The sequence below is a fragment of the Thunnus maccoyii genome, chromosome 8 (assembly GCF_910596095.1).
Source record: "Thunnus maccoyii chromosome 8, fThuMac1.1, whole genome shotgun sequence".
Classification (NCBI taxonomy): domain Eukaryota; kingdom Metazoa; phylum Chordata; class Actinopteri; order Scombriformes; family Scombridae; genus Thunnus; species Thunnus maccoyii.
In genome coordinates this window covers 16,562,872-16,576,009 of record NC_056540.1, presented here as the reverse complement: position 1 = coordinate 16,576,009, position 13,138 = coordinate 16,562,872, and the positions used below count along the sequence as shown (strand labels likewise).

The 13,138-nt window shown below is 39.8% G+C and overlaps 1 protein-coding gene across 11 annotated transcripts in view; it reads right to left on the bottom strand.

Annotated features, from left to right (window-relative positions):
- Positions 1 to 6,595: 6,595 nt before the first annotated feature.
- Positions 6,596 to 13,138, bottom strand: part of LOC121902499 (protocadherin alpha-C2-like) — a 90,886-nt gene continuing 84,343 nt past the window's right edge. For all 11 annotated transcript variants that reach the window (XM_042419827.1, XM_042419823.1, XM_042419820.1 and 8 more), the window contains exon 4: positions 6,596 to 8,320. In XM_042419827.1, the coding sequence (XP_042275761.1) occupies positions 8,013 to 8,320 (308 nt within the window). In that variant the 3' untranslated portion in view covers positions 6,596 to 8,012. The remainder of the gene's footprint in view (positions 8,321 to 13,138) is intronic.

Sequence of the window (13,138 nt, the reverse complement as noted above, 5' to 3'; positions counted from 1 at the left end):
GGCAAGACAAGACTGATGTTTGGCTAAATGTCTTCTTCAGCAGTCTCTGGCCTGCATGGTCTATTTCTCTGCTTCCTATGATTTCTAAGGCATTCCTCCAGAAAACCAGTTGAGGGGCGTTGGCTCTGACCTTCACAATACCGTGCTTGCTTAAAATAGGTCCCAAGCAAATTCACAAGATCAGTGTTGGGGCTAATAAAGCAGTATCATCTCACACAATTTTAATGCAAACCATTACGTCATAAAAAAATCAAGTGAAAAATCAAGTGAATTTTATGCATATAACCTCAAAATTACAAATGTGCCTCAAAGCACAACAGAGGAGGGATCCCTCTTCCAGACATGTAATAGATGTCAAAAAGACAGAAATAATAGTACTATTTCTGTCTACTCTAAAGGAGTACAAGGCTTATTGTAAAAAAAAACAAAAAAACAAAAACAACAAAAAAAAAACTTATCTTGAGTCAGCCCAAAATAATTGAACCACAACTAATCCATTCCATAAAATAACAACTTAGAGATGATGCAAATCAGACTAATTCAAGTTTGGCTTGAGATGCAACTAGGTGACATACAGTCAGTTGTTAGTTTAATAAATCAGCCCTACAATAAATCCTACCTTCTTAAAGGTTTCTATCAAAGCTGTTACAGGGAGTGTTTATAGTCATTTTTGATGCTGCAATCGGAAAATTCTGCATTTCAGTCCAGTTGATAAAGTGTACCACTGGTTTAAACTTACGGTGAAGCTACAACTGAAAACTAGCCTGACCAACACTAGACCAGTCTGGAGGGCTATGTTTTCATAACTCAAGTAAAACCTATTTAAATCTGCCTTTATGGACACAGTGAAAGAAAATTAAAGTTAATTAACTAAATAAATTTGATTGGCAACTATTTCAACTCTGCAAAAATGCAAAACATTTGATTCCTCAACATTTTCATTATCTCATCAATCATCATCATCATCATTATTATTATTATTATTATTATTATTATTATTATTATTATTATTATTATTATTATTATTTCAATAGTTATCATCAACTTTTAATTAACAAATAATTTCATTTATTTAATATTTGAAGTCATTTTACTGTTGCTATGAGTTTTTTTTATCCTCGAAGCGCTGTCCCACTCAACCTGAAACCCCTTGTCCCACTCAATCTAAAGTTATCAGATTGAGTGGGACAGTGCTTTATATGAATACTAACACACTAACACTAACACACTAACACTAATACATAAATATTATACTAACTATAATAAGCAAATAATATATATAAACAATTAGCATATTTTAAAACATTGGCAGTATTAATATAGATTAAAAGCAAAAATTTTATTGTTGCATGACAATTGCATGAATGCCAGCCTTATCATTCTAACAGAGTGTTTCATTTGTCAGCAATCTTCCTATGAGGTTGACTCACTCAGGCAGTTTGCAAACTAACACCACACTCACTGCAGTGGCATTGAGCCAATCCAAATGACAATGATATTTTCCAGTAGACAATCAGCAAAAATGCCCCACTCAACCTGAAGTCCCCCTACTACTGGTGGATACTCAGCCACCATGCATCCTCTGAGGCCCTACTGTATCTAATTAGAATTCACACATTTTATGGATGAAATTATGACTATTACTACATTTACCTCGCTCCCCACCACTTTCTGTTGTAAGTGAGTTTGATTCTGAAATGAAATGAAGACAGTTTTGTTATTCTGTCAGTTTGGCAAAATGTGCTGAGGTATTTGAGCCAGGAGATGGCGCCTTTTGCTCACCACTCCTGCAAATAAAACAGGTGCAGCAGTTAGGGATAGATGGAAAAGCAACGTGCTGCTATGTAGGTTATCTTCAAGCAGTAAGGTTTTTGTAACATGGATCTCCAACAGTTTCGGGAAATATCTTACAATGTATACACGCATGGACATCCTCTTCCAGTTCATTGTTTGCTTTATTTAACAGAAATAATTGATGCTGAAGCACCATCGTCACTAAGCAAGGGGGTATTCTACGTTCTGCACGCGCTGCATCATGGTACATGAAGTCCAACATCCGTCGTGTTATATTATCCATATGTTTCTCTGTGAGCGTTGAATGCAATGATGCTCAGCTTAGTGAGTCTTTTTAGGTTAGTCACGGGAGATGGCAAAGTCCCAAAGTCAGCTCTAAAACACAGAGCACAACCATAGACATGCAGTAAACTATCAAATGACCTCTGCGTTGTGACCGCAACGTGTCTGTCTTACGGCAAAGGCTGATACAATGGAAAGCAGTTATTGTTCAGGTGCATCTATCATTTCTTATCATTTCATGGAAAGACTACAGTTTGTGTGGTGGTAGCCTGCATTGTAAACTATCAAGGCATGTGTACATATGCCCTTTGTACTTAATGTGTAGCTTTTCATTGCCAGATCCTTCCGCAGCCTCGTTATAACTTACGACGCCGAAATAAATTAAATATTGGATCTTTATATGATGACATTATAGCCCACACTAACAAAAGCAACAGATAGATAGATAGATAGATAGATAGATAGATAGATAGATAGATAGATAGATAGATAGATAGATAGAAAAACGATTTGGGGTTAAATCTCACTATTTGGAAAAAGTAAGTCATAATATATTATTTCATTTTCTAATTGTAACTTACCATAAGTATTTTTTATTTTTGTCATGCCAAACTTTTTATTCATTATTTCCTGCAATATTTTGGCATCTTGTACATTGGATCCAATGTAGGATTTAGCAGAAATTATTCAAAATGCAACTCTAAAGAGACTGACACCCAGCTTTTATTTATTCATTTTTTTATTTCGTTAAATGAAAACTTAATAAAACACCAAATACCAAGACTAAATTTGCTCTTGAGTAGCCTATGAATTATTTACTTATATTTAGGCTACCCGTAAATGGCAATTAAGATCATTTGCATTAATTATGACAGGCTGAAATAAACTTGCTTAATTCTCAACTTCTGTCTCACGCTGTTTCATTAACTCCCTTGTACTCTCTCTCTCTCTCTCTCTTTCTCTCTCTCTCTCTCTCTCTCTCTCTCTCTCACACACACACACACACACACACACGCACACACACACACACACACACACACACACACTGTGTCTATACAGTGTGACATCTAGCGCTGTTATTGCCACAGGCCAAAATTATTGTGCACATTAATCTCTCCATCTTAATCCTGGCTGCTCCCAAGTCACTCCATTTGCCTTCCTCAGCAGGATGAGGGTCTTGCTGAGTCACTGCAGCTGGCAACATCACCAGCTAACACACCCACTAAAACAAACACATACACACTTCGTTGCCATTGTACCGTGACTTGGCATACACTTAATTAGTTTCATCACATGTTCAAATATCCCTTTCACATGATTATAAAGACCATTTAGTTGTTTCTATTTCACTGTTTGGCCTTCCTTGGTTGTTTTAATCCATTGCATAAATGAAGTTATGGGGCTATGCACTGCACAATATAATGTAGTCTGTGTTTATGTTGTGCAAGTCTGATCTGGTTTACATTTGTCTCTGCGCACTGGACAGCTTATAAAGAGAGTGAGCAGAGTGGCCCACTGCTCTGCTTGCATCTCTCTGTTCACTCTGCCACAATATAAGTATCCATGTTCATCAGCCAGAGATTCACTGCTGTGCAGACCAAACACTGCAGGCTACTTTTCTGCACACGGAGCCAGTTTGCTTGTTTGTTAATTTGTTTGTATAACTCAAATGAGCCAAAATTCAGAAAGACCAGAACACATTTTGCGAATGCTCATGGGAATATGTAACTGCAGGGATTTTAAATGTGTGGGTGGTAGTAGTTTTTGTTAAAATGTTGTTCTTCCATGGTTCACCCGTTCTTAACAGTAGTGTATCTAAAGGAGTCAGAGATGCTGTTTGTGTTATAGCACCATCACATCAGCAGTCATCTGTGCTGTCTGTGTGATATGAAAGGACACACCCATGACCCCATCCTGGGCACCCCACGGGTTAGACGCTCCTGTGTTTGCTAAGCATATAAGGCAGTTGCCATAGAGACTGTTCCCCCAATAGCTGTAACCATGGAAACCATTTTGTGTGTCTACTGGAGAGGCAATGTGATGTAGCATTCTCACAAACATAATATGAACTCTTGAACCTCTCTCAGTGCTATCTCCCCTCTCTGAATCCAAGATGAAAGCCAAAACTGGAAAGAGGGAGACTTCATGAACTTTATATATTTCAACAGCAGCATTAGTATAAAGAGACAAAAATGCACAAACACATCTATTTTACACTCAGCCGTGAATGATTATTCCAGACAGAAAAAGTAACAACAAAATGGAAATTCTGTTGTTGTTCCTGGAGTTCTATATAACCTTTTTAGGAAACTATTGAGTTGCCCGACTGGATAAAAGTATTGATTATCTATGCTGCATTTTATCTAGGCCAGCATGACTGATGACTCCTCATTGTGATATTCACCCACTGGGATACAATAAATCTACTTAGCCACTCTATTAAATTATGTTGCATCTGGAAGCCTCCTTTCACAAGGGACTGTTTCGACCATCTGTGACCGTGGCTTTCGACAAGGAGAAATGACGCATCAGTGCTGGGCAGGTCACTCAGCCTGTGTACCTTACCTCTGCAGGGAAGGTGCTTTTCTACATGCAGAGAAAGAAGTGGGATGTGAGTATGTGTGGAAGAAGAGAGCAGCTGGTCTGTCCAGCCTTTGCTGATGTGATGAGATGAGACTCCTTCTACCACTAACTGATCAATTCTTTACCTCTCTTATAGAGTGTTATATTGACCTTTTTAAAACTTCCCTGAGATAAAAGCCTTCTCTGTAAATACAATTCTGATACTGATTTTGAATTAAAGCTTTAATTGCATATTTTAAATCATCCTATTCATTACACAGTATTTAAAAAAATACAGATGAACTGTGTACTCATAATGTTCACCATTTTAATAAAAACCTAAACAAAGCCATTATCTAAATTCAATCTTATCCTCTATTTTTTACTCCTCTCCACCAGTCATTATGCTTGTAATGTCCTAAAACTGATCACACTGTAATGAATCTCTTATAATGAGAGACAGAGAGCACAAAACACACCCCCACACACAAATGGCCCCAAGACAATAAATTCAAATTTATTTTTAAGAAAGAAAACTTTATTTGTGATTTATAAACAAAACACATTACCACTGTATCCATTTAGGTAAAATAAAAAAGTCAGAAAGTAAATGAAATAAATGAAATTCACTACTTCACTGTTACAGTTGATGAGCGGGTGTACAAAAAAAGGGTTTTACAACAGATCTGGGCTGGTCCATTTAGGACAGCACATTGCCACCATATTTCACCACCATACATTGGGAAAGAATGACAGCATGAACGCTCACTAAACACAAGCATACACTACATATACCTTTTTTTACACTGGAATATTTTTTTCAGTCATTTTTTTTTTCTTTTTTTAAGAGTGAAAGGGAAGTGATAGCTCATCATAGGATCATACATATTTCAGTTACAATATTACAGTGTTAGTTAGATCGTCATGTCAAAGCCGGACACAGAGAGTGGTTTATTTTTTTTTTTGTTTTTTTTCTTGCTTTGCTTGATCTCAAAAGCATAAATCATAGTTTGGAAAAGAAAAAAAAAAAACTTGCGTTGAAAGGTATCACACTATAGCATTTACAAATATCTAAAGAGGTTTAGTGAATGCCATACAACATCTGTGGAGCGTGAAGATCGTAGTACATAGATGTTTGGCATAGACAGAAGTACATACAAATATCTCCTGTGCGAGTAATGAAGAAAAATGATAATACAAAATAATAAACTCATAGCCATCTATCTATTTATATATATATTTCTCTATATAGTATGTGTTTCCTTAGAGCAGTACATGCAGCAGCCACTTAATGGAGTGACGTCATACTGAACCGCAAAACTTTGGGGACGTGGCGACAAGTTACAGGCAGGGGAGGGGAACCAACAGAAGCAGGTCTTGAGGCATGTCTCTTTTTCAAAACCTCCTGAGAGAGGATTGGTGGGATATAGCCGTGGGATGGGAATCCTAAGATGCCCATATTTTTAGCAGGTTTCAAATACTAGTGTAGAGACAATCTATGAAAAGTCTACGCTACATTTACAGCGTACATAAAAGCTATGTGACTCAACGATCCTAAACAATCAGTTTTCTTCTCTTGCACATGGAGGGGGAGGGCCAGCCCACGGCACCTGTCTCCTCACTTTATCCCAGTCCTCCACCCCTGTAATCTGCCTCATCCCACCTGGTCCCCTCTCATCAGTGGCTACAAACAGGAAATGAACAGCGTACTGTAGTATTCACAAGTTAAAAGCACTGAACCGTTTTGCACTTAGAGAGACATCTGACAAAGAGTTCAGGGTGTAGACCCCCGACTGGGCTTCCCCAGGCCTCATCCACATTACTCCATGCTGTTCTCAGCACACCACAATGTTCAGAGCAGGCCATTCCCAGGATGGATCCTGAGCAGGGGGGTCAGAGCGGGAGTAAGGGGCAGTTTCTGAGGGCAAATGGGGGCGGGCATGACATGCAAAAAGCAGTGAGGAAAAAATGAAAAAAGTATGGAATAGTGAGTCCCTTTAGAGAATAAAGAAAAACAGATTAAGTTCACAAACTTCGTCATCACATGGCAGTCTGTGGGATGGGTGACCATGGGGAAAAAGGCAGCTGGGGGAGGAGAGGACGGCTTGTGGCAGCTTGGGGCAAGTACAAGCAGGTGAGCAGTTGTAAACTCAAGGTATCAGGTAAGGACTGGTTGCTACCAAACATTCAAAGCAGAAAGCTTTAGGCTTTTGCTGCAGCAGGGGGAGAAGAGACGGTGATATCAAAATCTCAAGACTCTCCTAATATTCTGTAAGGTTTCATCAGAGTCCACTGACTGAAAGCGGAGTCACAAGCCAGCTCAGCTGGACTCTCCCCTCTGTGATCCTCAGGAGAATGTGAGGTATCTTCCCATCTCTCCATCTTTCCTGTGCTCTCTGCATTCCTCAGTTGGGGTTCTGGCTAGAGATGTAGCTCTCTGTGTCCTTTAACTGCAGTGAGCAAATACAGAGTGATTGCAAAGGATGCTGCTTCCATCCTGAGAGAGTTGATGTACACATGTGCACCGCATCGGTGACTGTGCAGGGCAAAAAGCTTGCAGTGTCTAGTTTTAAGCACATTTCTTTGATGTCAGTTGATTCTCTCTCCTTTTTTTATTACTCTCCCTCTCTCCAGGTCTCAAGTGCTTTCCGTGTCCACCGTGTCATGATAAGTGTGTGTATGAGTGTTCGCATGTTTGAGTGTGTGAGCATGCGTGTGTGTGCGTGTGGTTTCTTTGAGAACTCAGGAAACACTGTTGGTAGTTACCGGAGGAATTTGCAGCAGTGTCATGTTAGCCGTAGTTTCAGTGACTCGCTCCTGTGCTATTTACAAGTAGTGTGTGTCCAGCTCCAGATTGCATACATCTGACTCAATCTTCTTTGTCTTTCTTCTTTTCCTTGGCTGGCACAGAGCTTTTGTTGTTCTTGTACAAAGTTGTCTTCTCTCACAGAGAATGGTTAACACATCATAGTTGGGGAGGGGGTAAGACAGAGGTGCCAACATGCCCAGTGGGTTAAAGGAGAAAAAATTCAAGACGAGGGCAAAGAGTGGTCCTTCCTTATTTCAAAGGATGACATTAGTTGACTTATAGTGTATAGGCACATAGGGGCATGGAGGAAAATCAATCCTTTTATTGTTTATCAAGGCAAGATCAATAATTTACCTCAGTAAGGGACTGAAGGTAAAATAAATCTTGGTAAGGCCAGGTTCAAAACAGAAAGAGCTTTAAAATGTTTTCAGTGAAAATAGGTGATAAAATGAAATTGAAAAATCCATAATAGTTTTCACATTTTCTTTTTGCCCAGTGGACTTTGGTTGGTACCTCTGTTTTAACAACGCCCTTTTCTTCTTTGCTATTTTCTCTTTCTGCTCCTCTACTCATCTCCATCATCCTTTCCCTTATCCTTCTTGTCTTTCTTCTCCTTCTTCTTCTTCTTCTTTTTCTTGGCCTCCTCTTTCTTTCCAAAGGTGATGAAATCACTCTTGTCGTCCTCGCCTCCCTGGTTCTGTCTGATGGATATTATGGCGGGGGAGCCTGGGATGATGAAAGCCTCTGGGGGAACCTCACCAGGCTTCAGGTGCTGTGGGGGTGCACCAGGACCGCCTGGGCCATAGCGAAAGTGCCAGCTGTTGCTGTCTACCCCAGCACCCATCGGGGGTGACACCTCTCCTCCTTCACCATCTGAAAGAAACAAAAAGAGATGGATGATGGGTTATTGTTTGCTATTTATTTGCTTCTGACAGATGTCGTTAGTTAAAAAAAAGGAAAAAAGTATTATTTGCAATTAATATCATTATTGTTTTATTTAATCAATAATCTGTGCCAATACATCACTCTTAATCAAAACTTGGACTATTAAGGAATATCTCGATTTCAATATCTCTTACATTTCAGTCTTGCTGATGTCTGACAAATCCCACCCTGAACTAAAACCTTCTGAGGCTTGTCACTTGCAGAATGTGCCTGTGGGAGGCAGCTTTAGTAGCTGACCATAAAATTAGCTGCTACAAACTGAATGAAACGGTCATGCTCTTTTATATACATAAATTTGGCATACTGTGACAAAAATCTGACCGTAACAAGAGTCCACTGATCTTCACAGCAGCCACTGCAAAAATCTTATCGCCAATAAAAAGTGGCATTCCATGAGGAGAGGCCATGACTATGCTATAAAAGGTGGGAGGTGGTGGAACTTAAGGGGAGGTTTCCTTAAAGAGATTGCTAAGTGGCAATGAATCAAAGGCTCCCTCTTGCCACGGCTAATATCCGTGGCACAATTTAATAAAACATTAGAATCATCATTGTATTAAAGGCTGGGGACAGTCATGGAGTAAAGATTCCACTAAAGATTTTAGTGGAATTTAGCTCAACTGTTTTGTAAGAACAGCAACATTGTACTTTTATCAGATGGAGTATTTTCCACAGTAATTTGTATTTACTGCCACAGCAGTTGACACCGTATTTGGTCCTTCTACTGTTTGCTTAGATGTCTGTTTATGGTGATTTTAAAGAGTTCAAAGAGTTAAAGAAAAGTGAACTGGGTTTAGCTGTGTAGGTGAATAGCTTCCAGCATTTCTGTCAATTTGCTAATGAACAGACAAGTCTTGTCCAAACAAATAAATACCACAGTTCAAAGGATGGTAACATGTACATGAATAACACTTGTAAGAAAAGTGGACAAAAGCCAATACAACATTATTCACTCATTGTCAGGCATAACTGTATTTAGGAGGGCATGGACACCCAGCCTGACCATATATTAAGGAGTGATCACACCCTTAGTCCATGTTGCATGTGAGTGTGTGTCATTGTATTAATGTTTATGTGTGGTACATAACAAAACTAAACACAGTCTACCAGCAAAAGACCCCATCACTTTGGTTCTTTCCTCACAGCAGTGACCTACTTGCCACACTTGCCTCCCATATTCCCTTTTATTTCTCTGACTCTTTTTCTGAGTTCTTTCCAAAGGGGAGATTAGATGAGCAGGGCTCCATCCAACCAGAAGGAACAGTGTCTGGAAGAAGTAGCATGACCTAATGCAGTACCCAGGGCAGAGAATACCATCCCACAATCTTATCGTATCCTTCTGTGACCCAGCCAGCTCCAAACTATGCAGTGTATGTTCAGTTTCCTCTCTCCTCATGTTGCAACTTTTACACAAAATAGACTTTGTCATCCTAAAAATAGTGGGACACATAGAATGGAAACATAATTCTGACCATGGATGTATTGTCAGAGGTAAAGACATGGTCTGCCTCCATGCAGAGGGTGGTAAGGGCTTTAATTAATTTACTCTTCTGAAATTTCTCAGATTATGATGACTCTGGTGATGCAACAGATTGTGACCAAAATGATCCCAGGGAGACTTTAGCATACCGTTTCTAAACACTGATACTGATAACCTTAAATTCTCGATTATAGAACTGAGATCAGTCTCAGATTTAGAGTCCCCTTTTTTAAATATTATGCACTCCAAACTTATTTCCTTTTTAATTCCCCCCTGCTTTCTGTTCATATTTTTTTTCAGTCTTCTCTTTGCTCAGACTTGTTTTCCCTTCCATATTTCACTAACTCTCAGTGAGATCGGCTCACAGTGAAGGATTCATGCAGTAAATCCACCGAAAACATGACGTCTCCCGCTTGGCACACAATCCTAATCAGTCATAGAGGCACGCACTGCTGCAAAGCTCCTCCTTCTGCCTGAGTCGAAGCAGACAATGGCATTTTATTTCAAAGCGTGAATTAATACACACACCTCAGCTCTAGAAAGGGTATCCAGAATACCTTGTCTGAATGAGAGCTGAAAAGATTAGTTGATTTATTGATTATTTGATCAACAGAAAATTACTCAGCAACTATTTTGATAATTGATTAAATGTTTGAGTCATATGCCAAGCAAAAAACAACAAACATTATCTGACTCCAGCTTCTCCAATGTGATGATTTGCTAATTTTTCCCCATTTTCTAACATCGTAAATGGAATATTTTTGTATTTTTGTATGTTGGTTGGATAAAACAAGCAATGTGTTATGATGAGAATTTTTCACTATTTGAATATATGTAACATACTATAATATATTATATGAAAAGACTTGTTAGTTGCAGCACTAGTCTGAACTGTAATTTTTAATATTGTGTTTGATTTCTCTAAAAATCAAGCATTGGGACCATCATACAGGATTTAACTGGGTCATGCATTTGAATTGTTGCACATCACTATTTGCCAAAAAGTTCTCATGCTTTCACCCACTGCGACAACACAGCTGCAAGCGCTTCAGAAAGAAGACAGAATTTGACAACGAGACTGAGAAGATTAGGACGGGACAGGCTAGATCCAGTCACTGCTTCCTCCACATGTAGACACAGAGACAGCTAGAGTCACATTCATTTACAACATTTACGAGGCGAAAGTCTTCCGCCGACGATAAGTCCTCATCTGACTCCCCCAGCAGAAACATGACCCTGATTTTCTACTCCCAAATGGCAGACACGCAAGAAAAGGCACACAAAAATTATAAATCAAAAATGCAGAGTACTAGAGTGCAGGCAATGCTTTGCTTTAAAGTGTCCATGCCCTTGCCTCTAAGAAATTACCTGTCTAACTCAATGTGGGAATTTGATGAGACACCAGTGCCCCCATGCAAACTTACATTCATAAGCAAAACAACACCCTGGAGAGTGATGAGTCATGCTGAGAGCAGACATATGCAAAAAGGGAAGACAGGGCAGGGCAACTCTCTTAAAAGGGTCAATGTCTTATTGCTGGCTTAAAAAAAGATAAAAAACAAATCATTGGATGTGCTGTTATCTGGTTGTATTATACTCCTAAACTGAAAAGGTCATATCATATCAGTCTTTACTGCTGCTTTTGTACATTTTGATGTTACCAGCAACACTAACATGTGATTTGACCTGTAATGACAACTAGACCTCTGTCACCTCTATATTTAAATCATTTTTATCTGTCCTCTCATGTATCTCTTCATGTCTTTTCTCACTTCATTTGCTCTTTGCCTCTTCTCTGCCTCTCTTTTCCTTCACGGTGGTAACAGACTCACCTCACCCAGCACTGATCCCCACACAGCCATTGCTTCTATCTGATTTGTCGATGGCTGTTGCAGAGCAAAACTCTCCCTCTCTTCTCTCCTCTCTATTCCTCCTGCCCAATCTCCCTCCCATTTTTTTCTTTTCCCTGCCACCCTCTCTCTCTCTCACTCATTTCCCCTGACCTTTCATCTAATCTAGCGTGAAAACCCAGCCAGCCAACACCAGTCTCTCCCAGTTATTGACAAAAGTCTTAATCATGCCTATCAATGTTTGTAATAACATTAATGTGATTGGGTATTAAACAGCTTGTCCATCAGTGATCACTACCCGGCACATTAGAGACGAGGATGATTTCTTTCCTTCATAGAGGATGACGACGGCTGTTGCCCCTAACTGTATTACCCTCTCCATGTATCTGTAACTCACACTATTTTGATCCCTCTGTATCTGAAATACTAGACTGAAACAAGCCACTGTAATCAATAACATTACAGACTGTCATTCTTGCTCTATCTATACCCCTAAGTTTGATCTCTTGAGACTTCAGTCCGGCATCTCTGCGTGTCCCTCGGCTCCCCTGTGCCGCCCAAGGTTTTCACAGCCACTTAAATCACCCAAGCTCCATTTTGCCACGTCTACTTTATTCATCCCCCTGTCTCGCCCTACCATCGGCGAGTTGGGCAGAAGCGCAGTGCAGCGTTACATAACGAGCTGAGGAAGAAGAGGAGGAGGAGGAGGAAGAGGGGCCAGGAAGTGCAAGGATGCAGATATGAAACACAATGCTCACCACCAAAAGGAGGAGTGGGAGGAGGGGGGAAAAATGGATTAAAAGATACTGAAGGAGAAACTCTTTTCTTTTACACTGCAGTGGTAAAAAAAATAATCTGTGATTATTATGACAGCACACTCTCAGAGGGACCACACCCTTTTCCAAGATAGCACCTGTGTGTCTGTCCACTGTGCAGTGTATGTGTGTACATTTTGATAAAAACAAAATGTGATATCGCAGTCTATTCAAAACCTAATTCTTAACCATGTGTATGTGTTTTCACTTCCTTGCCTGGGTAGCGCTAGAAGAATACATTTGTGTGTCTGCATAAATTACCATAGATTTCCCAATCTGCTAGAAGTAAGTGAAATACATAAATAAAACTGTCATGGGTAAGAACACAACAACGATAACTGATTATAGGCTCTTAACAGCAGGTCTGTGCATGTTTGAGTGTACAATGTGTGTGTGTGCATGTGTGCGCATCTGTTTGGGTTTCACGCCAGGTTGAGCACCTTGCAGTCTGTTACCTGCTGGATCATGTGGCAGATGGTGGACACAAGTTATCCCAAGTGACAGGACTTAACACAATAAAAATAGCACTCAATGTAGGTGTGTGTGCGTGTGTGTGTGGGGGGGAGTTTGAGTGTATATGTTAGTATGTGTAGGTGCTATGACA